At 36.9% G+C, this 24,806-nt stretch overlaps 1 protein-coding gene across 2 annotated transcripts; it reads right to left on the minus strand.

The window, feature by feature from the left end:
* Positions 1-3,354: 3,354 nt before the first annotated feature.
* Positions 3,355-24,020, minus strand: Gorab (golgin, RAB6 interacting). 2 transcript variants are annotated; one of them, XM_048357116.1, is made up of 5 exons: positions 23,794-24,020; positions 17,291-17,645; positions 14,888-14,989; positions 12,167-12,307; positions 3,356-5,674 (listed from the first exon to the last, which is right to left on the minus strand). In XM_048357116.1, the coding sequence occupies exons 1-5, from the start codon at positions 23,852-23,854 to the stop codon at positions 5,227-5,229; spliced, it is 1,107 nt and encodes a 368-aa protein (XP_048213073.1). In that variant the 5' UTR covers positions 23,855-24,020; the 3' UTR covers positions 3,356-5,226. The 2 variants fall into 2 exon arrangements, with proteins under 2 accessions (XP_048213074.1, XP_048213073.1); XM_048357117.1 differs by lacking the exon at positions 23,794-24,020 and having other exon boundaries at positions 3,355-5,674; positions 17,287-17,430.
* Positions 24,021-24,806: the final 786 nt, after the last annotated feature.

Consider the following 24,806-nt stretch of genomic DNA (forward strand, 5'->3'; position numbering starts at 1 on the left):
GTGTTTCTATGGGTTAACAAATATTGCATGCTTTTTTTCCCCTCCTCCAGATTATATCATAGACAAAACTACTGAAGCTTCAAAGGGGAAATTCTGGATTTCCCTACACTGTCTTCAGATCTTTTCCTAAAATTTTAAGAGACTGAGACTGTCTAGTCATCTCAAAGAGGGGCTGAACTGCCCAAGAGCCAGTTCGGCCAGAATTCTATCCAGGATTCGGCATTGTCCTGTGCCATGGTACGTGTCCAGGAATATGGAAAAGCCTTGCCCTGAGATTCATCCCGATTTTTAAAACTCTCTTCTGAAATACAGGGAGGAACCTAGCAATAGGGTATCGGTTTCTGTCTGAAGGGCTTTTCAGGGACTCTTTTTAGTTTGAGTATACCTATGGCTACTGGGAATCTCACTTCTCATCTTGGTTAGACTTGGACCCAGGGTTGCACAGGGTTTAGTTGGTCGCTAGCTCTAGAGTCCTTCTCTTCTACAAGCAGCATGGTGGTAGGGAGGGGGAAGCTTAGACTATGTGACACTGAGAACATGTTTATCAGTAACTTCTGAGGTAAATTTGCATGAGGTAAGTAGGCTATCCTCAATATGGTTGCTTCAGCCTCTCTTCCAGTTACAAAAATCCAGGTCCAAGCAACTAATTGTTATTTTACCAGATTGTACTTCCATCTATCTATATCTGTGGGACTATGGATTTAAAATTTTGTTTTAAATTGTTTGGCTTTTGCTTGGCTTATGAAGAGACTGCAATTCTATGAAGATTTAAGCAAGTGAAGACTCTGGTGTAAATACATAGTTTCAGGATCCAAGAGTCAATTAATGACCACATGTACTATTCAGATGGCAGTATTACCCAACAAGAAATAATGGCTCAGAAATGACTCTTCTAACTCCAATTATTCACTTCCTTCTCCTTGTAAAACAGGCTGACACTATACCTTCCAGGGTCATTATTTCACTCTTCATATGAACCCTTGGCCCGGTGACTCATCCCTTGAGGCATTCAATAATCACTGAGAAATGTTATCCTTGTCACATCTTATTGCCTAATTGTGTCTCTGTTTTAGACTCCTAGAGTCATCTGGCTTGGGAAGACCTCTCCCATGTGTGGTGTTTGAACAATACTCCATGTTGAATTACCTTTGAATTCAGACTCACTCTTCTTGTTTTTGGCTTAACCTGCCCCTTGGTTTGGAAACACCTTGAATAATTGTAATGGTTTCTTACATTCAGGCTCTTTTCCATATGGGAAGATATTACCAACTTCTTGTCAGAATACTGTCTTTCCCCCACAATAGTTGATGGAGTTTGGCACCAGTGAATCCCAATAGGTTCCCTATTTTAAATGGATGACATTCAAAACCTTACCTCCTTTCCATTTCACTCTTGCTGTGGTGTCTAAGCACTTTAAACTAAAAACTTTGTGTACTGTCCATCATGGATGCTTTTATTTTGGTTATACGTGTTGTTCTGGTGCTAAAAGGGATGTAAATTTGGGTACGCCCTAAACACATTGATTGCCATTGCCAAACAACTGGATAGGATATTTAAAATTAAGAATGCTCTAAAAATTGAGCACTTCTTGGGGATTATCTATATCCCAACCATGTATTCTGTTTCCTCCTATTCAAATAGGTTCTCTATCAACTTGAATGATTACACTCTATTTCCTCAATTAGATGACAAGCTTCTTCAGGACAAAAAGTACAGACCACGTGCCCCTTAGCATTGTCTATGATGGTAGTTACATGCAGTTTGATCAGTTGCAGAAACAGATGACATGGCATTTTCACCACAGCTGTTTGGGATTAGGAGCTTGCAAAAGTAGCCTAACATGAAAGTAAAGGCAGAGTGGAGAATAGTGCTCTGCTTCATTCCTCCAGAGAGTAGTTCAAGTCAGGCCTGGGGTAGATCTCTGTTGAGAAGAAGTATAATTACCCTGGGCCAGAGTGGCCCCAGGTCTTGTCTAGCAGACTGAGTTATATCTATCAGAGCCATTTAAAATGCTGACTTGGCTCCTTAGAAATACAAAACCCCCAACATCATTTTTAAAGGTCACTGGGAATGGTCTGGGTCAGAATAACTTGGGTCCGTTTTGTGCCAATGTCATGAAAGAGGAAGTGGCTGAATAGTTAGATAAGCTCCTTGAGAATACTACATTGCTAAATCCAAACAAAGGAGAGAGGTTTATAGCTGAGTTTTTACTCTACAATTCAAATGCCAATCTAGTAGTGAAATATGCTCTAGGAATTCCAATTGGAGATTTTTATCAGACGTGGAAACCAGCTGTGCTTTTTAGTGAGCACACAGATTTACCACCTGCAGAATTATGCAAAGTTCAACATTCTGAACCAGTGTAGGGAATAGCTCACCATTTTTGATGCAATGAGAAATAGCTCCAGCTTAAAGAAAGTCACAAGGAATCAAGAACCTTTAAATTCAAGAATCCAAATGTACCAAAAGTAAGTATGCTTTAATATGTGAAAATTATAAATTAGTAAAGACTATCTTTTAAATAAAACCAACAAAGCAACAAATAGCTGTAATTTTAAACTAACAATTTCCTTCCCAGAAAGAAGTAACTATTGAGTATTTGTGAGTTTATATATTAAAGCCTTTCAGACGTATCTTCTTTTAAAAGAATATCAGAGTTATCCTGGAAGTCACTGCATATGGTCCTCATATCGCTGAGTCCCCGTATCTCATTCATTGGTCTTGCTCCTCGCACACATGGGCTACAGCTGCCTTGGTATGAAATTGAGGCAATATAATTTTGTCACTTATATCATCACCTGAGCACTCAAGATACCACCCTAGAAAAGGCGAGATGTTTTTTTCAAAATAATGGTTCAGTGGACTTTTTATAGCCATATTTGAAAGCATTTTAGACACACACACACACACACACACACACACACACACAATGCTTGAATATGTTATAAACAGCAAACTTCACAGCCTGAGATATGCAGGCAATACAGCAGGAGCATACAGCTGTGCTGAGTGTCATGGTGCATTTGGGAAAATGAAGTCAAAGGACTGTGAGTTCTAGGCCAGCTAGTTACACAGTGAGACCTTGTTTTTTTTAAAGCAGTTGTTGGTAGTTTATACTTATAATCTTGGCTACTCAAGAAGCTGAGATCTGAGGATCATGGTTCAAAGACAGCCCAAGCAGGAAAGTCCATGAGATTTTTACTTCCAATAAACCACCAAAAAGCTGAAAGGGGGGTTGTGTCTTAAGTGGTAGAACATTAGCCTTAACAAAAAAGCTCAGGGAGTGCCAGGCCCTGAGTTCAAGCCCTTGGAGAAAGGGGGGAGGCAGAGAAGAAGGTGGGAGAGAGAAGAGAAGAGAGGAAAAAACAGAAAAGAAAGAAAACAAGGGAAAAGCAAGGGATGGAGGGGAGGAGGGAGGGAATAAAAAGCTACTTGGATAACAAGCTCCTACCAAAATTTCTGGCTTTCAATTTTCTCACTATAAAATGAGATGGCCTCAAATGTGGTGCTGTGGCTCCAAGTGGCAGAGCTCTAGCCTTGAGCAAAAAAGCACAGGGACAGTGCCCAGGACCTGAGTTCAAGCCCCAACCAAAAGGGTAACAACAACTTAAAATGAGATGGCCTAGTCAGACTATCTCTTGAGTTCTCATCTAACCAATTTTGTTTGCGATTTTAACTCTCCATATAGTTTACAAGTACTTACAACAAGATTTGAGATCACATGCATTTATATTTGAGGAATATTGTAAGGCTTCATTTCTTAATTACTTTTCTTTAACAGAGGCTCATAGTGAAGTGAGGAAACTGTTTTACCTACCACAAGGAAATAAAAGATTCACTGGTGATACATGCTGCTTAAGAATACATATTAAATTGCTTGATATTTGTTTTTTTTAATAGTAAAACAGACACCACACTATAACTACATCAGACTTGTTTACTGCTTAGAAAAATAAGTATGTCTTAGGTAATGAAGCTTACAGTTTATATGCAATTTGTATATATGTTATTCATAAATAAAAACAGAATTGTCTATATGTTTCTCTTTAGACAAGTCAGTAATGAAAAAATCATTTTCAAATCAAATTATATAAAAGTACAAAGCTCATCCACATTATCAGAAGATAATAGTCCCAAACAAACTCACTTAAAAACAGGATACCCATAACTTTTCTACAACTTTTTTTCAAGACTTAAAAGTATATTTGCTTTTTTTGAATTTCTGATAAATAGATCATAATTTAAGGTAACACTGACACATTTTAGACAAAACTATAAATCTTATATATACATTCACATAACATGGTGTAGTGAGCAAGTATCAATAACTGGTAATAACAAACTATTAAAGTAAAAAAAAATCAACATTTTTAACAATTTAAATGCTTTGTGATAGGATAATTAATGCCCAACAGATAACATTAGAAAAAGACATTGTTTGGATAATCAAAAGTAACAGTGAGATTTTCCATATGTTTTTAACCTTCACTTTAGAAATACTGTTGTCTAATTTTAACTTATTGAACTTATTGACTGAAGAAAATGGATTACATTAAAACTATGCACATATAGTACACTTATATATGTATATATGTCAGCTAACATTCAAATTATAACTAAAACCACTTAAAGGAAAATTACAGGCAAAAGTTAGCTTGTCTGGTTATTTACATAAACTATAATTCCAAGCCATGTTGGCAGCTCTAGTAAGATGTAGATAATTCGATCTACTACTTTTGTTGTTCTCTTCCAGTCTTTCACATAGTAATTTCTGTGTCTGTTTAATAATCACATCAAGTAGCATTCTCAATGTTTTTCCCACAAGACAAATGAGTTTGATTGGCGACTGAGTATCATTCTTATGTGTGTGTGTATATATATGGTAGAGAAACACTCTAGCTATGTAGTTTTTTTCCTATCTTGTTTTTGATTCTTAGAATGCTGGGGCTCAAACCCAAAGTTTCAAACTCTTCCTTCCTTTTAAAACTCTTCCTTCCTTTTAAGTCATTCATTTTAACTTAGTAAATTAAAGAAACACTGAAAAAGACTGAACCAAAATTAACGTGAAATATGCCCCTCATTATAAAACTATCATCATTTGGGACTTTAGAAGAGTCAAACATAACAGTTTTAAGGAGGCTTTTATGAGGGGCGAGAATATACATACTCTACCAAAGAAGATACAATCAAAGTAATATCACATTAATTGAAAAGAACACTGGCACTTCATGAGGCCAGAGCAGCTGAAATGTTATTAACTCCCTGGTTTGGACCTTCTGGACTGAGATGAGGGATGCTATTGGCACTGTCATATTGTTTGTCTACCTTTGGGGAAGCAGCTTGTTCATGAGGATTACTGTTCTCTTTAGCTAATTCTAATGTCATTCTCTCCTCAGCAGATGGACATGGCTTCTCCATGGAAACCACTTGTTTCCTTGCTTCTGCTTCCTGTTCTTGAAGCAATCTTTCCACCTCCACCTCCAGTTCCAAAGTCTCCTCATCAGCTTGTACATCCAGTTGCTGCATCAACTCCTCCAATTTTTTGGCCTTCCTGAGCTCATTTTGCTGTATGATTGTACAAAGGTGTTCTGTGAGTTGTTCTTTTATCTCAGTCTTGCGCTGTAGATCTAGCTTCGCGGTAACGTACTCAGCTTCAGCCCTGTCAAACCGCTTTCTACATCAGGACAGGGACAAAGATTGGCCCATTAGTTTTCCATTGAAGAAGATATTTGAAAGACAGTGCAGAAATAATAAACTCCAAAATGGGGAAAGAAATGTACAATGCAATGTGGATACAAACACTTATCTACACACTTGATGAACTAAGTTATGGATGCTGGAACTTTCACAACTTCCTATTTGGATTAATCTTCTACAACATTCTTTTGCACTCAGTCCTCTCCAAAGCTGTGTTTGAGAAAACAGGCTAATTTTAATTCAGTGGTATGCTGGCGCTGGGATAAGGGTGGAAGGTAGAGAACTCACTGGTAGCTTTGTGAAGCTTCCATAGTATAAATATTATCTTTCTGGCCAGTTTCAAGCTACCAGTGTGACATCACTAAATGCAGAATTGGAGAAATAGGTAAGATTTGCTCTCATGAGCTAGCATGGGCTAGCTGAAATCCAACTGGTTACATTTATGAGTGATAAAACAAGAGATGGAGCAAACAGAAAACTTGTATCTCCTAATTAGTAGATTAGAAAAGTAAGAAACATTTTGAAGAAGGATATGGAGGATAGTTGGGTGGTGAACTTAAATAGGACAGAACACACAAAACAAAATGACAATAGGTGAGGGAAAGATGTGAACATCAAGTGGAATAGAAAATGTCAGTATAAGTTTAAGCAGGATTTTTCTCATTGCTAACAACTTGGGCATGTGATTTTTTTGTTCTGCCCAGTTCCCTTGTAGGATCCTGTGATGTCACTAGCTTCTGCCCACTAGCTGCTAGTACAACATTCTAACCATGACAACCCCAAATGTCTCCAGACATTGCCAAACATCTCTTGCACAAAATTACTCTCAGCTGAAAATGAAAGAAATCCCTGGGTTAAGTTTTTGTTACTCTACAGTTGGCAGCAACAGATACATGTCACACTTTTATTAGGAAATTTTATAGGCTGAGAATATAGCTCTGTGGCAGAAAGCTTACTTAGCAGGCATGAGTCCCTGGGTTCAATCTTATTTTTTGGTGGTCAAATTTGAACTCAGGGTCTTGTGTTTGGTATGCAAATACTCCACCTCAGAGACATATCTCCAACCCTTTTCTGCACTGGTTATTGTGAAATGGGTTTTACTGTTTTGCTCGGGTACACTTTTTACCCAGTTGTGAATTTGAATGACAATCTGCCTATTTTATGCCTCCTGTTGTAACATGAATGACAGGTATGCACCACTGCTACATTCAGCTTATTCTTCTGACAGTCTTGTTGCAACAGGACAGTTGTAATGGAGTGCAATCTCCCCTTCTTTTGCATTAGGTTATGTATAAAAAGAAAAGTTACCATATCTGCATCCATTATTTTTGTTTTTCCTACATCATGTGTTATTTTTTACAACACTGAAGTTTCTTCCTCTTTTCAAGAAAAGAGACTGATTTCTCTTTGCCAACTAATTCTCAATTTAATTAGTTGTGGAGACCATGTTGGCTCTCTCTTATCATTGCCCTTTAAACCCCAGGAAGTGAGTAGTTTTTAGTATTTTATAGTAAAGTTCTAGCTCCTAATGTAAGACACTGTCTTGGAAGGAAATATGGTGCAAATCATAAAAGGTTTTGACTTTAGAGAACCTGGAGCTCAAAAGTTTCCTGTCATTTCCTGTGGACACCTGCTTTGGTCTTTGGATACAAAGAACAGCTATCCAATCAAAATTAACTTTATCATAGAACACAGAGGCAATTTCACAGGCAAGTCATCAGAATCAGGCTAGTTTCATCAATACTTAGAAGCCATTCCTTTTCTCTTACTTGAACTTTCCTGTCAACTTCACAGCTTAATATGGATACAGTTAGAGGCTCTACAACAAATCCACTCCACTCTGCCAGTGATCCATTTTTATGCTAAAGAGTACCTAGATTAGCCTGCCTCATCTTAGTTCAACGATAACTCAGTGTTGGTGACTGGAAGCTACTTTTTAGCCTATGGATGAAATGTCTTATGAGTGAATTGCCCACCTTTGTTCTAATCAGGTGTGACCTAGGGTCAAAACCACCTTTGTTCTAAATCAGGAGTGACCTATGGCCACACCTGAAAAACATAGCCAGATTCCTCTGGAAGAGGTGGAAGTAGAAGCATATAAAGACTATTCAGTACAGTGATTTATTTTAGCTGAGTTTTGTTGGTTTATCTATAAAATATAATGATGGTAAGATTATCATCTTAGGAGTAGTTTAGGACTGAATAGTATCAATAGGCCAGACATCTAGTCTATAGAGAAAGAATTCTCCTTTTAGAGTAGCCTTTCAAAGCATTATTAGGAAACATGTATCTAAAATTAGGATTATAGAATTTAGGAATCTGGTGTTCATATTTGAAAATGGTTATTCTTTAATATAGTACTCATTTAAGAATTATTTTCTTTTTGTTCATTTTTTAACTGTCCCATAGTAAGCATAAGGAGAACAAGCTCTATTGGTTGAATACCTACAGAGTTCAATGTGTTTTGTGTGTGTGTGTGTGAGCATGTGCGTGCGTTTGAATATCTTACCCTTTTCGTCCCAAGTTCCCTTTTCTGCAAGTTTGTGGTCTCCCTCAAAGTACGTTACTAGAAATTTAGTTTCATGAATACCAAATTGAAATTAGCAGTTGCAAATAGGTCTCATTAGTTAATTGCAAATTAACATTTGCAAAAGCTGTTTGTCTGCAAACAGTTTTTCTGTTGATCTTTCACCCTAGATAAATCATTAAAGATTTTATATTTTGTTTATTAAAGTCCTTCCGGTCAGAAACATGCATATGTATTCTCCTACAGAGTGATTTATGTTTAAAATATTGATTAGTTTCACAAACTGCACTATTAGCCTGTGGGTCTGGTGTATAATTCCAAATTAGAGTGTGATGACATACTCTGAAGCAGAATAATAAGAGCATTATGCATAACAGAACAAGACATACTGAACTGGAAATGTAATTATAGAATTGTTTTGTTATTTTAAAGAAACACTGAATGATTTAATGAATATTATAGCACTGTTTTCATCAATACTCAAAAAATAACCCATTTATACTTAAAATTAAAACAAGCAGAGATGGATGAGATGATGTAAAGAGATGCAATAGTGAAATAAATTATCATTGTTTATGCTTTGTTTCACCTCAAGAAGTTATTTTTAAAAGTCTAAAGGCATCATCTGTTCTTAATTTTCACTAAGCAGAGTTGAGAATTATTTTTCATTTAATACACATATTGGCAACACAAAGAAAACTGACAGAGAAAGGCCTTTTACTCTTGTGAGAGAAACCAAAAGATTAATGCTGTGGTAGGTTAAAACACAGCCTTCCAAAGACAGCACTCACTTCAAAATTTATGGAACTAGTAGTGAATATTACTTTATATAAAAATTACCTCATAGAAAAATCATGTGATTGAGGATTTTGAGGAGTTACGTTATCCAACTGGGCTATAAATGCAATCACAAGTATCCTCTGAAGACAGAAGAGGAGGAAACCATGTGACAGGGAGGCACAGCAGGGAGCAGTGTGGCTATGGTTAAGAACATTTAGAAACACCAGAAATTGGTAAATTAGGCAATGCATGGACTCCTGGGGTTTCTGAATAAGGAAAACAAACCTAGGACACCTTGATTTTGGGTGTGTAGCCTCCAAAAACACGAGAGAAGAAGTTTCTTTTATCCTCAAGCACTTAGTTTGTGGTAATCTGTTGAGTCATTACTAAGAAATAACACAATTCAGAGACATATTCTCCAGAATACAGGTAGTGACACTGACAATAAAAGTGAAATCTCAGACTGTGTGTCTTGTGCAAAACCCATCCAGGTGAATTCCATCAAATCCAAGACTCAATAAGTAAAAATAATCCCTGTAAGGATTAAAAAAAGGGCAATGTGATATTCCCATGCAATTGATAATAATTTAAACAGGGAGAGTTAATCAGTCAATATTTTTCATGTAACTGAATTGGCTCTCCTGTGTTGCTAGAACTAAGTTAAGTTTATTGTGCTTATAGTCTTATAAAGTTACCTTCTACAATCTTCTTTAAAATTAATTAATTAATTGCCAGTCCTGGGGCTTGAACTCAGGGCCTGAGCACTGTCCCTGGCTTCTTTTTGCTCAAGTCTAGTACTCGATTACTTGAGCCACAGCGCTGCCACTTCTGGCTTTTTCTGTTTATGTGGTGCTAAGGAATTGAACACAGGGCTTCATGCATGCTAGGCAAACACTCTACCACTAACCCACATGACCAGGCCCTCCTTTTATTTTTACTTCTGTCAATTATTAATAAAATGATTTAAAATGTGTATGTGTGTATATCCATTATATCTAGATAACAAGTGTTTTTCCTGGTCCAGTAAGGGTTCTTCCCACACTGCGTTGTAAGTGGCAGCATGGATCGCAGCTGTTAACAGAAGCAGCAGCCGCTGTCTCAAGTTGGCAGAGCAGCCACTATCCTAAGGTTGCTCTGCATGTACCAGTTTTACAATAAAACTTGCCTTATTTGCTGTCTAGAACCTTTTGTGGGCAATACTGTATCAGACACTATAGAACTAAGATATTATTTTTATTTTTAAAAAGTCAAGGAAATCTCTCATCAAAACTGAATCTCCCAAGTATTATCTTCTAGTATAGATCTGGACAACAACAGTATTTGCAGTGTTCGGGGCTGGACATGGCCTGCTGTATGTGAGCTGAGTGCTCTTCCTCAGTTGCCGGAGCCAGCCCCAGATCCTTATAGCAGTAATCTGTAATTTCTCAGCAACTACAAATGCATATTTAGAAAATGTTGTCTCAAGCTTATGCAGGAACAACACCAAATCCAGGTTCATGTTCTAAGAGCACAGGCTTGTTTTAGTTTTGGTCTTCAGAGTCAGGATTTCACTGTATAATCCACGTTGGCCTTGAAACCTCTTTGTAACTCAGGCCAGCCTGGCATTCATAATCCTCCTGTGTTCCCCCTACTAAGTGCTGGGATCACAGGTATGTACCACCATGCCTGGTATGAGCTTAGGTGCTTAAAACCAGCCTCACCCAGCATCTGTTTACATAAAGCAATGTGAATAGCAGTATCATGAAAAACTGACATCGTTAGCTCATTAAAGATGTAAAATATACCATGTAAAATATTTTTACTACACAAAAATTTACTAAAATTCCATTAACAATATTTATATAACACAGGTTATTTTCTCCTTTACCCTTCTTTATGGTTCTCTATAGGCTAGCATTGTAAGATAGAATAATGTAAGAGTATTATTTTTATATAATACTAATATGAAGACACATCCTTTTCCAAGCCTCCACTATGACAGAATTAAAACAAAATCAGATATTTGCAGCTGAGGTACCCAGTACTGTACGTGATACTATGAATTATTTATATGAAAGGCTACAAAGGTAATGCATATTGGAGAATAAAGTGTATCAAAAACCAAGGTTTAGTTTAATCTTAATAAAAATCTTTGTTAGTGCCTTGACAAGTTTATTAGTAGAATCTGGAATATCTATTTATTAGACACTGATGACTTTGATTTAGGTTGTTAGTTAATAAAGGCAATCAATTTGGTCAAAAAACAAGGACAAAAATCACAAGGACAACCACAAACCTCTTTCCTAAACGCTTAACAGTGACTTAAAAACCATCATCAAGCATTTCCGCTTTATTAAACTTTTACATAAACATTCTGATGTTGTGGTTTATCCTGGACTAATGAGGCGTTCTGATTGATTTCTAGTGTTACAGAGAAAGATGCAAAATGGAGTCATTAACACAGCATTCCCTTGTGAAAAAGACAAGCCAGGATGATTAAAGCAATGCTGAAGGGGCTTGAAAACCCTGAAATTGGAATACTTTTTTTGCCCTTTTATCTCTTTGTAAAGCCAATGTAATTTTTTACATGTGCTAGTTCATTTTAAAAATACTCTTATGATTTTTTTCTTTAGGAAAATGCCAGTGGTTGGATCCAAGGAAACATATGATATCAACCATTTTGTACCAAGTATAATCCAAAAGGAGAGAGAAAACAAACCTCAAAAATCTTACAGTGGTATTTTCTTTAAAATATTCATAAGCGTTAAAAAAATAAACTAGGCCTTACTCTGATGAAAACTAAAGTGAGAGTTTAGCTCCAATAAAGACTATATCAAACAAACATTTTAAAATGGAAGGAGTCAAGACTTAGTGGTAGAATTATATTGTTGGTGCAAGTCACTCAGACATTTACATTGCTGAAAGACTGAAGTGTGCCAAACATTAAATACATGAAAGTTCACCAGAAAGACTAAAATGTAAATAAACAACATAAATAAATGCTTTAACAGGAAGTTAAAGTCAACAGGTAGGACAGATTCAGTCACTCAAACTGGCCCTAGAGAAAAAAATAAAGTACTTAAGGGATTGTTATGAGAATTACGAGACTACTGGCTTCGCTAAAAAAAACAACAAACATTAATTAATCCAGACCTTGTTCAGAGTTTACTTTTCCCAACTCACCGTGCATATGAGTAGTCTAGGCTGGCCTGATCAATGCGGTTTCTGAGGATTCCAATATCAGCTGACACCATGTCATCTAAAGCCTGTAATTCCTTCTGGATCCGCTTTAGTTTCAAGGTCTCTGCCTGAGTTCTTTTAGATCTAGAAAATCAGGAAGGGGGGGGAGGTGAAACTTAAATACATAGATTCATACATAGTATAAATGAAAAAGTAAGACATTATATATAATTACAGTTCATGAGTTTTTGTTTGTTTTTGTTGCCAGTCCTGGGGCATGGTCTCAGGGCCTGAGCACTGTCCCTGGCTTCAAGGCTAGCACTCTACCTCTTGAGCCACGGCGCCACTTCCGGCTTTTCTTCTATATAGGTGGTGCTGAGGAATCGAACCCAGGGCTTCATGTATATGAGGCAAGCACTTTGCCACTAGGCCATATTCCCAGCCCCCAGTTCATGAGTTTTTAAAGACTAGAAAAAAATCAGAACATATATTAAAAAAAATATTGGTAACATTTTGGCATACCCCTAAGACTTCACTGAGGGATCTTTTCCTTCTTTTTCCAAATTTTCTATTAGACCATATTTTCATAAACAAGGGGGTGGGGTGGGGGAGGCTTTAAAAAAAGGCCTAGGCCAGACACCAGTGGTGTTAATTCTTCTCGTTTCCCTCTCTCCCTCTGTTCTACAGTGCTGAGGGCAGAACCCAGGGCCTTATATAGGGTAGGCACAAGCACTCTACCACTGAACTACATTCCAGCCCTTGTTTTATTGAGTCAGTTTCACCACGTTCATTAGACTGGCCTTGTGCTTGCTATGCAGTAGCTCAGACTGGCCTGGAACTCTGGATCCTCCTAGATACCCACCCCTATTGTAAGGGCTGGATTAGTTACAAGCATGTATCACCACCCTCAACTACGTCTCCTTGATAATCCTATTTTCATTTCTGATACTTAGTGACATGAAGAACAGATACTTGCATTAAACAGCGCTACCTTAGATATCTGCAAACATCCATCTGTCTTTCATTTTCTAAGACCCTATATTTCCCCATACTTTTTATTACTTGAGTCTTATTCTCTAGGCAAAAACTATCTCAAAACTGTCTCAAAACTATCCATAGGGCTCAAAACCAACACATTTTCTTATTTCTTTATTTAGAAGTACATCTGACTTCATCTACTCTTTATTGCTTTTCCAAATACACACTTAAAAATACAAGTAGAATATACACTATGAGATAGAACAAAGAATACAGTAACAAATCTTTCATCATGATTTTACACATTTCAAAAGTTCACATACACTCATGAGAAGAAAACCTAAATATGAAATCACTATGCTGCTATGCTGCAACTTAACATTCCTCCAATGTCTACTGCAGTATGCATTTACTTTCCCTTCTGCAGACAAAAATCACTTATTAGTACAACCCTTTAAAATACTTCATTATCCACTTACTAATAATCAAATATAGTGCATTTTCTTACATTTCTATATCTCCTACTTCTGTATTAAGTCATTAGCACTTAGATCAGAACTGAACTGAACCTGCAAATCTTTCGGCTCTCAGTAGCTGGCCCAGGATAGCCTCAAACTCACAATCCTCCTACCATAACTCCCTGAGCTGGGATTGTGGTTATGTGCCACTATACCTTGCTGGTCCTATCAATCTCATAAAATCCCCAGTAAATTATTTCCTCACTTCTTCTAAACTGAAGATTACTAAAATGCCTTTGAAAAGAACCCAATCAATTGTAGGGAAAAATAAGACACTATTCTTTTATATTTTCCTCTTTTTCTATTTCCTATGTCTCATGAAAGATCTAGGTTGAGAAAAAAAATTCAAATATATACATACTTCTAGTAGATAAAATTCTGAATTACTCCTCCTCTCATCTTTTTTGTCTCTCTGTATACTCCAGCCTCAAGAAGTAATAGTTATGTCAGACTTTACTAATGGTTTTAAGAAGAAAATGATATTGAATACTTGCTTGAATTCAATTGACATTATTTTCAAGCACTATAGCCATGTGAGATTATAAACCACAAACTAAAAGGACAAAAAGAGCAGTTGGTATGGAAAGAATGGCTCAAATGGGAATGTTGCTGTTGGAGGCTAGTACAATGTACTAAGTGAGAAGGGGGACAAAAATAGCACTTGGTAGTATCAGAAAACTCACATCTCATATAGAGTTTATAATGGCAACCCTGGGTAGCCATCAAATCTATTAAAAAAAACTTAAATATATACTGAACATAAATTATATTACATATATTTTATTAATGGGGCATATTTGAGAAACATGCCCATCAGACACACTTTAAGATTGGCAGCAATCTAAGTCATTTGTGTAGAATGACCTTAATTCCTCGACATCTCAAATGATACAGGCTTCTCCACATTAGAACTAAAACTTAAATTGGTTTCTTGTTGGCTATACTGATAGCTATTTACTGTTTTCCTTGAGATTGGGTATAAGGTCACAACTGAAAAAATGGATACTGGATCTCAATTGCAACTGTATTTATAAATTCCTTGATAATGATTTATACTTAAAAATTCTCTTAATAATTAAAACTAGACTTTTTATATTACTTCTAAAGCATAACCTAGCTAGTCTTGAAAGTAATGTTAACAGAGTTTACTAGAACAGGCATAAGATAAGAGAATTGAAACATGAAAGGAACAATTTAGAAACAACCTCTCCAGATTTAGGTGCCTTACCTTTCTGCAATAGCTTTAGCCAAAAGAGCTTTCTTACGTTTATTCTTCTCTTCCATTAGTCTTTGCTCTTGTTGAAGAACTTCCCAGCGAGATTTTTCTTGCCTAGGGAGAAAAAAGATACAGAAATTAATTTATGAAAGACAGTACTACCCTGCCCATACCTTACAAGTCTGTCTCCTATGTATAAAATCTAACCAAGCAGATTACATGTATTTTCTTTCAAAAGTCCTCTTATAAGACCCATCTGCAGCTCATTATTCTGTTTAATAGGAACAAAGACGACGATCTGAAGTAGAAAAAGCTTACATAAATCAGACCTTTGAAATCCATTATATGTATATAATCTAGAAACCCACAAACTGGAAACCAGAGTACTGTAGCAGTTTCTTAGAAGTACAAAGAAATGTGTAAGTTAATTATGTGTTATAGGCAAAATGGAGATCAAAATAAATTGGTCTGCAGCTGATATCATGTCATATATTGTATTTTCCTCTAATGAAAAGTCCCCTTAACATCCTTAACACAATGTCCAATGATTTCATGTATTTCTTTCAATTTGTTCACTTTTTTCTAACTCTTAAACATTTTAAAATGTAATGAAGCACTATGAGCTAAAGCCCAATTTAACTAGGCTAAAGAAAAGCTTCAAAGATGTAGACACACATATTGTCTTCCAATCTATCCAATTCTGAGGGAAATATATTGAAATTTCCCATAAAGTCATCAAGTTGATGCCAACTCAAATTAAACAAGGTAACAGGAAAACTATTCCTATCACTGGCATTTCTTACAGCCATTACTTCAGGTTTTTACTCATAAACCTAGTAACCACTTCCAAGAGTCTCTATTACTGCAACTTTCTACCTTAGTGTTGGCAGTGGTCTTTTTTCATTACCACTGTAGACATCTCTTCCCCAGGCTCCTTTGTTCCAGGCCATTTGACACCTTCTGAAATAATAACACTGACACTTGGCATAATTCTAGTCATTAGTTCAATTAGAACATTTTTTTCCCTCTGAGTCCTTGTTATCATGCTGCATCAGTGAACTCACATACAATATTTCCTTTCTTCTTTATTTCTCTATTATTCCCTGGTCTACCCTTTGCCTCTCTCAGAGAAGTGAAATTATCATCTTAGAGCATAAGGTGGATACGTCTTTCTTTTCCTATGCATATAACCTCAGAATTTCGTTTTTTATCAAGATCCATGTGTCATACCAAGTCCCATACTTCTATGAATTTTCTCCCATACATCTGATGAAAAAGTTTTCCTCATTATATCCAACCAACTGTCCACTTATATCATGTTCAAGGCAAGCCTAGGCTTCATAGAAAAGCCTTGTTGCTAAAAATACAATAGAAAACAAATAATTATCCAGCTCAATTTAAACTCATTCCCCCTTCAATTGGTCTTAGGCATTTGTGGGTAAAATACACTGAAAATATACTTAAATGTATGCAACATTTCAATGTTGGGTTCGTAATTCATATAGATTTGTATCTCTTGACAAAATATATTTTTAGTTTTACATTCCGGATGGGCAGAAAATATGTTAAACTCATAGTCCAGAATGTTATGAGTCAACAGAGGTTGGAACCGTATCAGAAATTAGAAAAAATACTTGCAAAAACTCATAAAAGAGAAAACAAAAAGAAACATTATCCTTTCTCTAATACTACTCTAAGAATTTACAGAATGGCAATTTCCATCAGTGTGGTCAAATGAATCATAAGGTTCTAATACAAACACATTAAAGAACAAAAAGAAATGTAGTTCTGCAACTACATTATATAATTGTTCCCTGACCTTCCTATATTTCTTCCTATGACTCTACCTTCAGGTGTGTCCTTTATAATTACCTTTTTCTGAGCCAATGAAATCTCACCTGGAAACTGAGTAACAGGTTCTATTTGGAGTGGCACTGGGCCTAGAAGAACTACTTCTGAGGAGTGACAAGGGCAGACTCTGTACATAGACACTTAGATATGAATCTTAACCCTATTAACTATTAGTTGTGTATCAGCTTTAGGAAGATGTTTAATTTTGATTGTTTTGACTCAACCTCCTGAGGATTACTATGTTTGCTAGGATTATTGGTGTGAGGACCACCAAGTTAAGCATTAGGGAGATAATATCTTTTCTGTGTCCTGGATATCTAAGTTGTGAAGCAAACCCAAAAAACATACACTATAAAACTGCCTTGAAGACTGACAGAAAAATATACAATGCTTAACAATCCCTGGCTTTTATTTACATGGTAGTTTCTTTTCAGTAGTTTACTAATCACAACTCTAGGCTCTAATACAAACTAGAGAACATGTAAAATAAATCAACAAGCTATAGTTCCTTAAAGCTAAGTGGGGAGAAAAAGGTAAAACAGAAAGTCTTACAGACTTACTAACAATTCCACTTTCTTTTCCTCCAATTTGCAATCTGGCTTTGGAGGTAGAACCTCAAGAGTTCTGTGTCCATCATGGGTATTCTCAAGTCCTGGTTCCCTTGGCTGGCTTTCAGTACCTTGTGGCTTTCCATTACCAACAGGAGTGGGGAGTGTAAAAGGACTAGGAAGTGCAGAGGAAGAACGAGGATTTTGATTGTTAAGCCTCTGTTTTGGTGCAGAAAGCAATTGCTCTGGAGGTAATGAGGTAGATCCATCCTGAAGTCCAAGTTTTCGGCTTTGTTCTAGAAGGGCCTTTTCTCGTTGAAGTTGTTGCCGAGTTTTCTTTAGAGGGAGACGACGTTGAGGTTCAAATGGATCTATATGAAAGAAATGCTGGCATGAACAGCAAATAAACATAATTTCAAATACAATTTCTCTAAAAATGAAGTATTGACATTACACTCTGATAATCATTCTAGAGATCCTTCTGTGTTATTCTGTCTTGAAAACCCAGGAACAAACCAACTAATTTTCTATATATTCAACACACATATCATGCTATTAATATTTAACAAATATTACCACATTCTTAGGGTATCCTTTTAAGAAGTCCATTTTTATTGTGAGTTAGACATTAGGACTGAAACAGTTTCCATTTCTTTCTGTTTAGGCTTGTTACAGGGACTTGGGCACCTAATACTTTCACTCACTGGCTAGCACTCTACCAGCTAAGCCTCCATCCCCCAGGTTTCCATTTCAACTTGATTTGGTAATTATTAAAACAATTAACTGATCAAACTAGATAGACAACAGAGTTTTCTGATGCCTTACATTTGATTTAGGGTTCTACTCACTTTCCTGAAAGAAAATGGCAGTTAGTTTTCAAATGGGATTTAACTGTTTATTGCGCTACCTCCATGCATTGGTAGATAGCACAAAAGATATGTGATTGAACAAAGTCCTTTATTCTAGGAATGCTAGCTCCTTTTAAATTGTTTTATCAAAGGTTCTATTTCCCAAATTCTAGCCAGGATCCAATCAATGTACTCAAACTAATTTTAGTAATGACTTTAGCAAAGCAATGGAAGAAGATAAAACAAGTGGGAAAAATTAAAGCATAAAAGAAATACTTTGTTAAACTTTGTTGCGTTGGTAATACCAATGTTGGCCTCTCAGGACAGGCAATAGAAGAATTTGATTTGTATACCATATTTCATAAGATTTATAAATAGCAATTGCTATAAAATGCCCAGGAAATTAAATTATGAATCTTTAGAAATGATAGGCCTTGGGGGCTGGGAATATGGCCTAGTGGCAAGAGTGCTTGCCTCATATACATGAAGCCCTGGGTTTGATTACCCAGCACCACATATATAGGAAATGGCCAGAAGTGGCGCTGTGGCTCAAGTGGCAGAGTGCTAGCCTTGAGCAAAAAGAAGCCAGGGACAGTGCTCAGGCCCTGAGTCCAAGGCCCAGGACTGGCCTTCTACATTTGAGCTTTGAAGCAACACAGGCCTCTTAATGAAATTTCCCAAATGAGAGTTAAAAGCTCTGGAGTAGCTGGGTACTGGTGGCTCGCAATTGTAATTCCAAATACTCATGAAGCTGAGATCACAAGATCACTATTCAGTGCCAGCCTTGGCAAAAAGTGAGCAAATCTATCTCCAATTAACCAGCAAAATGCTGGACATGGCTCAACAGCCAGCTGTAACCCTATACCTGCACACAAACAGAAACAACCCTCTTTAGCCATAGATGCAGCTTTCCTTCAGATTAGCTTGTGACATCAAGCAAGTCATTTAATTATTCTATACCCGTTTCTTCATCTTTCAAACCAGTTGAATATTGTGTTCTTCTTAACTCGTAAGTTACTGTAAGAATTGGACATGTATAGAAAATATTTTAAAGATAGATATACTACCAAGGGTAAGGGAAAAGGGAGTGAGATGAATTGGAATATATTGTATACATATATGGAAATGTTGAGATAAAAACCCCATTTGCTTATTTAATGCTATTTTTAAAAAAGTAAATATGGATGTGGTGTCATAAGCTTGTATGTAATCCCAGAACATGGGAGGATGAGGCAGAAAGATCATTAGCTCATAGCCAGGATGGCCTACACAGTAAATTCCAAGCCATTCTATGATATAGAGCAAATTCCTATCTCAAAAAGAGGTCACCACTGCAGACTAACAAACGGACAAAAACTTTTATTCTTAACCTTACTCAAAAATACAGAATACCCTCCTGTATCTTACAATAGGAACTTATTGGCTAGTGATTATATTCATATCACCAGAAAATGTCCCTGAGCCTGTGAACTCACTAGCTGAATTATTAATAGTCCCTCTCCAGTCTAGTTATTGGAGTTTCTACCTTTTTAATAGAACTTACATATAAGATTAAAAAATGCTAGACAGACACTGGTAGCTATGTGAGAGACCAAGATTCAGAGAATTATATTGCTTGTCCAGAAAAGTCAGAGGTTTCCATGAAAGGAAGCGAGGCATGGTGGCACACACTTACGATCTCAGAAACTACAAGATGGCAGATTGTAGCTCAGGCAGGCCTGCATAGGAAATGAGATGCTATCCTAAAAAAACATAACCAGTGAAAAACAGTGCGAGAGGCAGCTCAGTGATACCTTGTCAGCCTAGTGAGAGGTAAGTCCCGAGTTCAATCCCCAAGTACCACAAAAGAGAGATTAAAAATACCATTGTTTTAAATGCTATTGTTTCACTACCAAATAATAAATTAGGTCACTTAAAAACAGAACATACTGCTTCACATACCTGTACCAGGTCCTTCAAATACCACAGGAGACTGTGGCAAGCTAAGAAGCATAAGAAGGCTATGTAATACATTATCAATACTACTCAACTGCTGTTATTAACAAATTTAGGTAAAGTCACCAGATACTTTGATTTTTCACAATTAAAAAAATCAGACTTTTATATGTTAATTTTTCTGACCCATTATACTCCTGCTCACAATTCAATAGTTTAACTATTATATGATCCTACCCCAAAATAAGGACAACAGGCTACATATTGCTAATAATAATCATCACTATTACTTAAAAAAAAACTTGAAGATTGGATATTCCATGGGAAGGAGAAAAAGCAAAAAAGTGAAAAGCCAAATATATGTTCTGAATTAAATAAGGTCAAAGCCTTCCAATTGGGGAACTTTTCCCTATGTCCCTCTCCAAACTGATCCAAACATTCAGTGCAGTTCTAACCAAAATTTCAATTCTATTTTCCAGAAATTTGGTAAAATTATTTTAAGGATTACATAAGAGGATAAAAGGAAACAATAGAGAGGGCTATTTTGATTAAAATATATTTTTGGGAATACTATGGCGAACCTCTTTAGTACAACTACTGAACAATAAAACAAAACAAAACAGGAAAGCTAATCAGGCTGTGTTTGGGGAGGTGGGGATGAGAAGAGGTAAATGAAGAGGGTGAATTAGGATAAATATGGTTAGTTTATTTGCAAACATAAAAACAGAGTGAAACCTATTTAAATTATTTTTGAAGGAACAATAAAAAAAGGAGAGTGATAGGGTAAGTTTGATCAGGATACATCCTATGTATGTATAGAAACATCACAGTGAACTGATCTCACTTTGTACAACTGATATATGCTAATAAAAATCAGAAAAGGTGTAAAGGTACCAGACTACTAACATAAAAAATATTATTAAACTTTGCAACAGAGTATTTGTGCGGAAATAAGAAAAATGGCCAATAGACTGAATGAATGACTGAGAAACAAACCAGATGCTGTGGCTCACACCTGAAATCCCAGCTACTAAGGAAGCTGAGATATGGCAGGATTGAAGTATGAGGCCAGTCCAAGAAAGTATATAAGACAGAGGAAGAATGGCAAATCAACCTAGAGGTAGAATATTTTCATATATGAATGAAAAACTCCAAGTTTTTCATAATGAAATAGAACACACATGAAATATATGTATGTATACATCACACGTGAAATATATGAATGTATATATCACACAGGCTTCCAATCTGAAAATTTATTTTTTAAAGGAATTTTTACCAATAAAAACATGATTAACCATATCCCATCTTCCTGAAGATAGGAGAGAAATGTACTCTTTGTCCCCAAATTCGTATCACTCAATTTTTAAAAAAATAAAGATAGAAATGACACAAGTCATTTACTAGGGGAAACATTTAATTCTCAATGTTCTTTTCCCCCCTGCCAGGGTGAACTCCTATGACAGCACCAAAAGATGGTGTGGAGTAACTGTGTGAGGTCACTTGGAAACCCACATCAGGCAAGAGGCCAGAATGAAAAGTAAAGCTTCATTACTTTAAATAGTTGACATTTAATTTGTTATTTCAGCTTAACTTGTCTCAACCTGACTTCATAATTATCAATGCCTTTGAAATTCTCTTTGTATTTAACTCTCCTAGGTCATAACATATTCCAGTGCTTCCCAAACAGAAATTTATGTTTCATTCCTTTGCTATTCTTTAGATTTCCTGTGTTTCTAAAAGAACATACCTGCCTTATATGATTTTAATCTTGAATAAATGGCATCAGAGTAGACATTCATCTACAACTTTTTGATTTTACCTACTAACTATACAATCAATATGTACCAAATTATGTATGCCAGGCCTACTTATCCACATCTCTGTTAATGGTTTTGCTTTGTTCTCAACTCTTTAATATTATAAACAAGATAGTTGAAGAACAGTCTTGACCATGTCCCCCAATGTACATTCAGGTGTTTCTACAGCATACTGTTCTTATTTTTCCAGCAATCAATCTAATCTTTCTATGTTCTTTAACTGTGTTTTTGAGGTTGGAGAAGATCCAGTTCTTGGAGTTTTACAAATAAGAAACCTAAGATGAAAACAGTTGGTATCTTTTGACCAATCACTGGGTTAGACTATGTGTATACAAAGATGCTACAATGTTTTCTGTTCTCAAGACAGCAGTGGACTAGTGATTCAATATCCATACTACCATCTCCCTACTAAACCTGGGCCCTTGATGTTCATGTTCTTACTATCCTCTATTTGCACAGGTAAAATATACTTCTACATGGCAAATGTATTAGTTTATAATATATTAACATTTATTAATATAATTAATCTTCACCTTGACAAACTACTAGCAAAATAACCCCTGTGAATATTCCAAAGCCCCATCTAATTCCCTCCCAGCATAATGAAGTTCCTCCTACTTCTGTAGCAACATCTGTGTACCATCTACCATCATATTTAATGGTTTGTCTCATTAGGCAATAACTCTTTGAAGTTATAGGATAGCTTGTTCATCTTGACATCCCTAACCCAGAAGCTAATTCCTAGAATTTGGAAGTGAGCTCAGAAGCAAGAGTTTCTACACTCATGTGTATCTAATATATGTGAATGGATGATGGAATCACATTGCAAAAGATCTAGAGACAGCCAACTAGACAGTCACTTCACCTCATCTAGTAATATAACATTTACGATATAATTTAAAAAATTTTACCAATCTATGTAATCGACATTAAATCTGTTAGTAATGTACTCTCCAGCCCTCCATTACTCTCACATCTATGGTAAATAGGTACTTTACCACATCCAATTTTCCCAAAGTAGCAATGAGCATGGCAAGATTTAATTTTATTCCCAAATAAATTTCTCTTAAGCTATGGTACCAAGAGTGGTACAGTCTTCTCACAGAAGTGGTGTTCATTACCAGGATCACCATACAGACCTTTATGAAGCATTAGGGATTTCCCATCAAAATAAAAAATATAAATACAAACTAATTCAACAATCATTCTATAAAGCCAAAGGAGTAGCACAAGATGTTAGCTGATCCAAAAGTTACAGTATGTGTGTATATACACACTTGATATACATGTACATGATATGTATACGCATATATACAAGAGATATACATATATAATATATACACATACGTGTATCCACGTATGTGTATATATTATATATGGTTTTCTAGCTCTCAAGAAGAGCAAAAATCACCTGGCAATCAGAAGCCAATGCAATTACTCCAGACATACTACAAAAAGCACTAAAAACTTTTGTGTTTATTCACACCCTTGTGACCCTTTTCTTCCAGTGACTCTCCTCAAGCAATGAATGACAATTCCAATACTGAAGGTGCCATGCCCCTCCTTCCATTACCCAGACCCAGATCATGCGACCAGCATTCATGCAGCCATACTCCCCGTGGGAGATGCCCAGGCAACAGGCCCACTTCACATCCCAAGTCGCAACAGGAAAAAAGTCAGATCCCTAGAAGGGGCTCCAGAACTCTCTTTCCGGAAGGAGAAACCAGGGCCCCACTCCCATCGCGGCTCCAAGTACACCCACCTCGGAGCCCTCACGGGCCGGGTCACCCACTTACAGCCCCGGCCCCCAGCTCACACCCTGGGGCCCTTCCACGCCCCCTACTCCCGCAAAGCGGCAGCTCCGTCCCTAGTCCTCAGCACACTCGACTTCGAAATCTGCACGTACGTCTCGTTACCTTTATTCTGTTTCAGTCTTCTCAGCTCCTCCTCAGAGAAGCCCGCCCAACCCTGCGCCATCCACCCGGGACTCCCGCACCCCACGAGCGCCCAAAGCTCCAGAGCCTCGTCTGCCAACTCGACCTCCTGGGCACATCCGGGTTCCTTACCCCGGTCGCGAGACGATCAGCCAATCAGCGCGCCGGGTCCCTGGACACAAGGCCCCAACCATGGTCAGACTCCGGTTCTTTCGGGGCTGCCCTCCGCAGTGCCGGAAAAATTGTTACAGGAAACCTTGTTAGACATGCATTTCACGTGACTTGCCTCTGCGTGCTCATCTTATTGGTGTCCTCATTGCTATTGGTTCGCTTCAAAATATAAGGGGGAAAGGCAATGTGAAAAATAGGCAGTCAGGAAGTGGCTAAGAGCAAGCAGTGGAAGGGGGCGTGGCCCTCTCCGGGTGGGCGTGACCGTCCCCGGGTGGGCGTGGCTGCCTCTTTGGGCCTCCCTGAATCCCTGTGACTTCCAGCTTTGTGTGTCAAAAATGTGTGTAAAAGCTGAAATAAGGACATAGGCTGAAAAACAAAGCATCATACCAACTAAGAAGAGAATTGCAAATATGATACTGTTTCAGGCATGTAAGTGATCAAACATGGACCATTTTCCAATCTTTTTGTGATCCCTTCTAATCTTTGAACTCTGAGATGCCACAGATGTTTATTTTAAGCGTAGATTCATTTCCAATACACTTTGGGAGTCAGATGTCATTCAGAGAGGTTGGAAAAGCAGGCCTTGTGGAACAAGGTTATAGCACTCTGGTTTCAAAAGTATTGGACAATACAGTTTCATGCAGCTTTTTGAACAAAGACAAAATATCTTGAGGTGTAGATTACCTAGCTCCAGATAGTGAATATGAATCAGTGTAGATGTAGTAGTTTGTTTAGTTTCTCATTTACAGGCATCAGTCATGCAATTATTTAATTCATCTAATGGCAATGTTCAGCTAATTTGTGGGGCCCGTGTTGAATTTCAT

This window comes from Perognathus longimembris, chromosome 11, assembly GCF_023159225.1.
Source record: "Perognathus longimembris pacificus isolate PPM17 chromosome 11, ASM2315922v1, whole genome shotgun sequence".
NCBI classification, from domain to species: domain Eukaryota; kingdom Metazoa; phylum Chordata; class Mammalia; order Rodentia; family Heteromyidae; genus Perognathus; species Perognathus longimembris.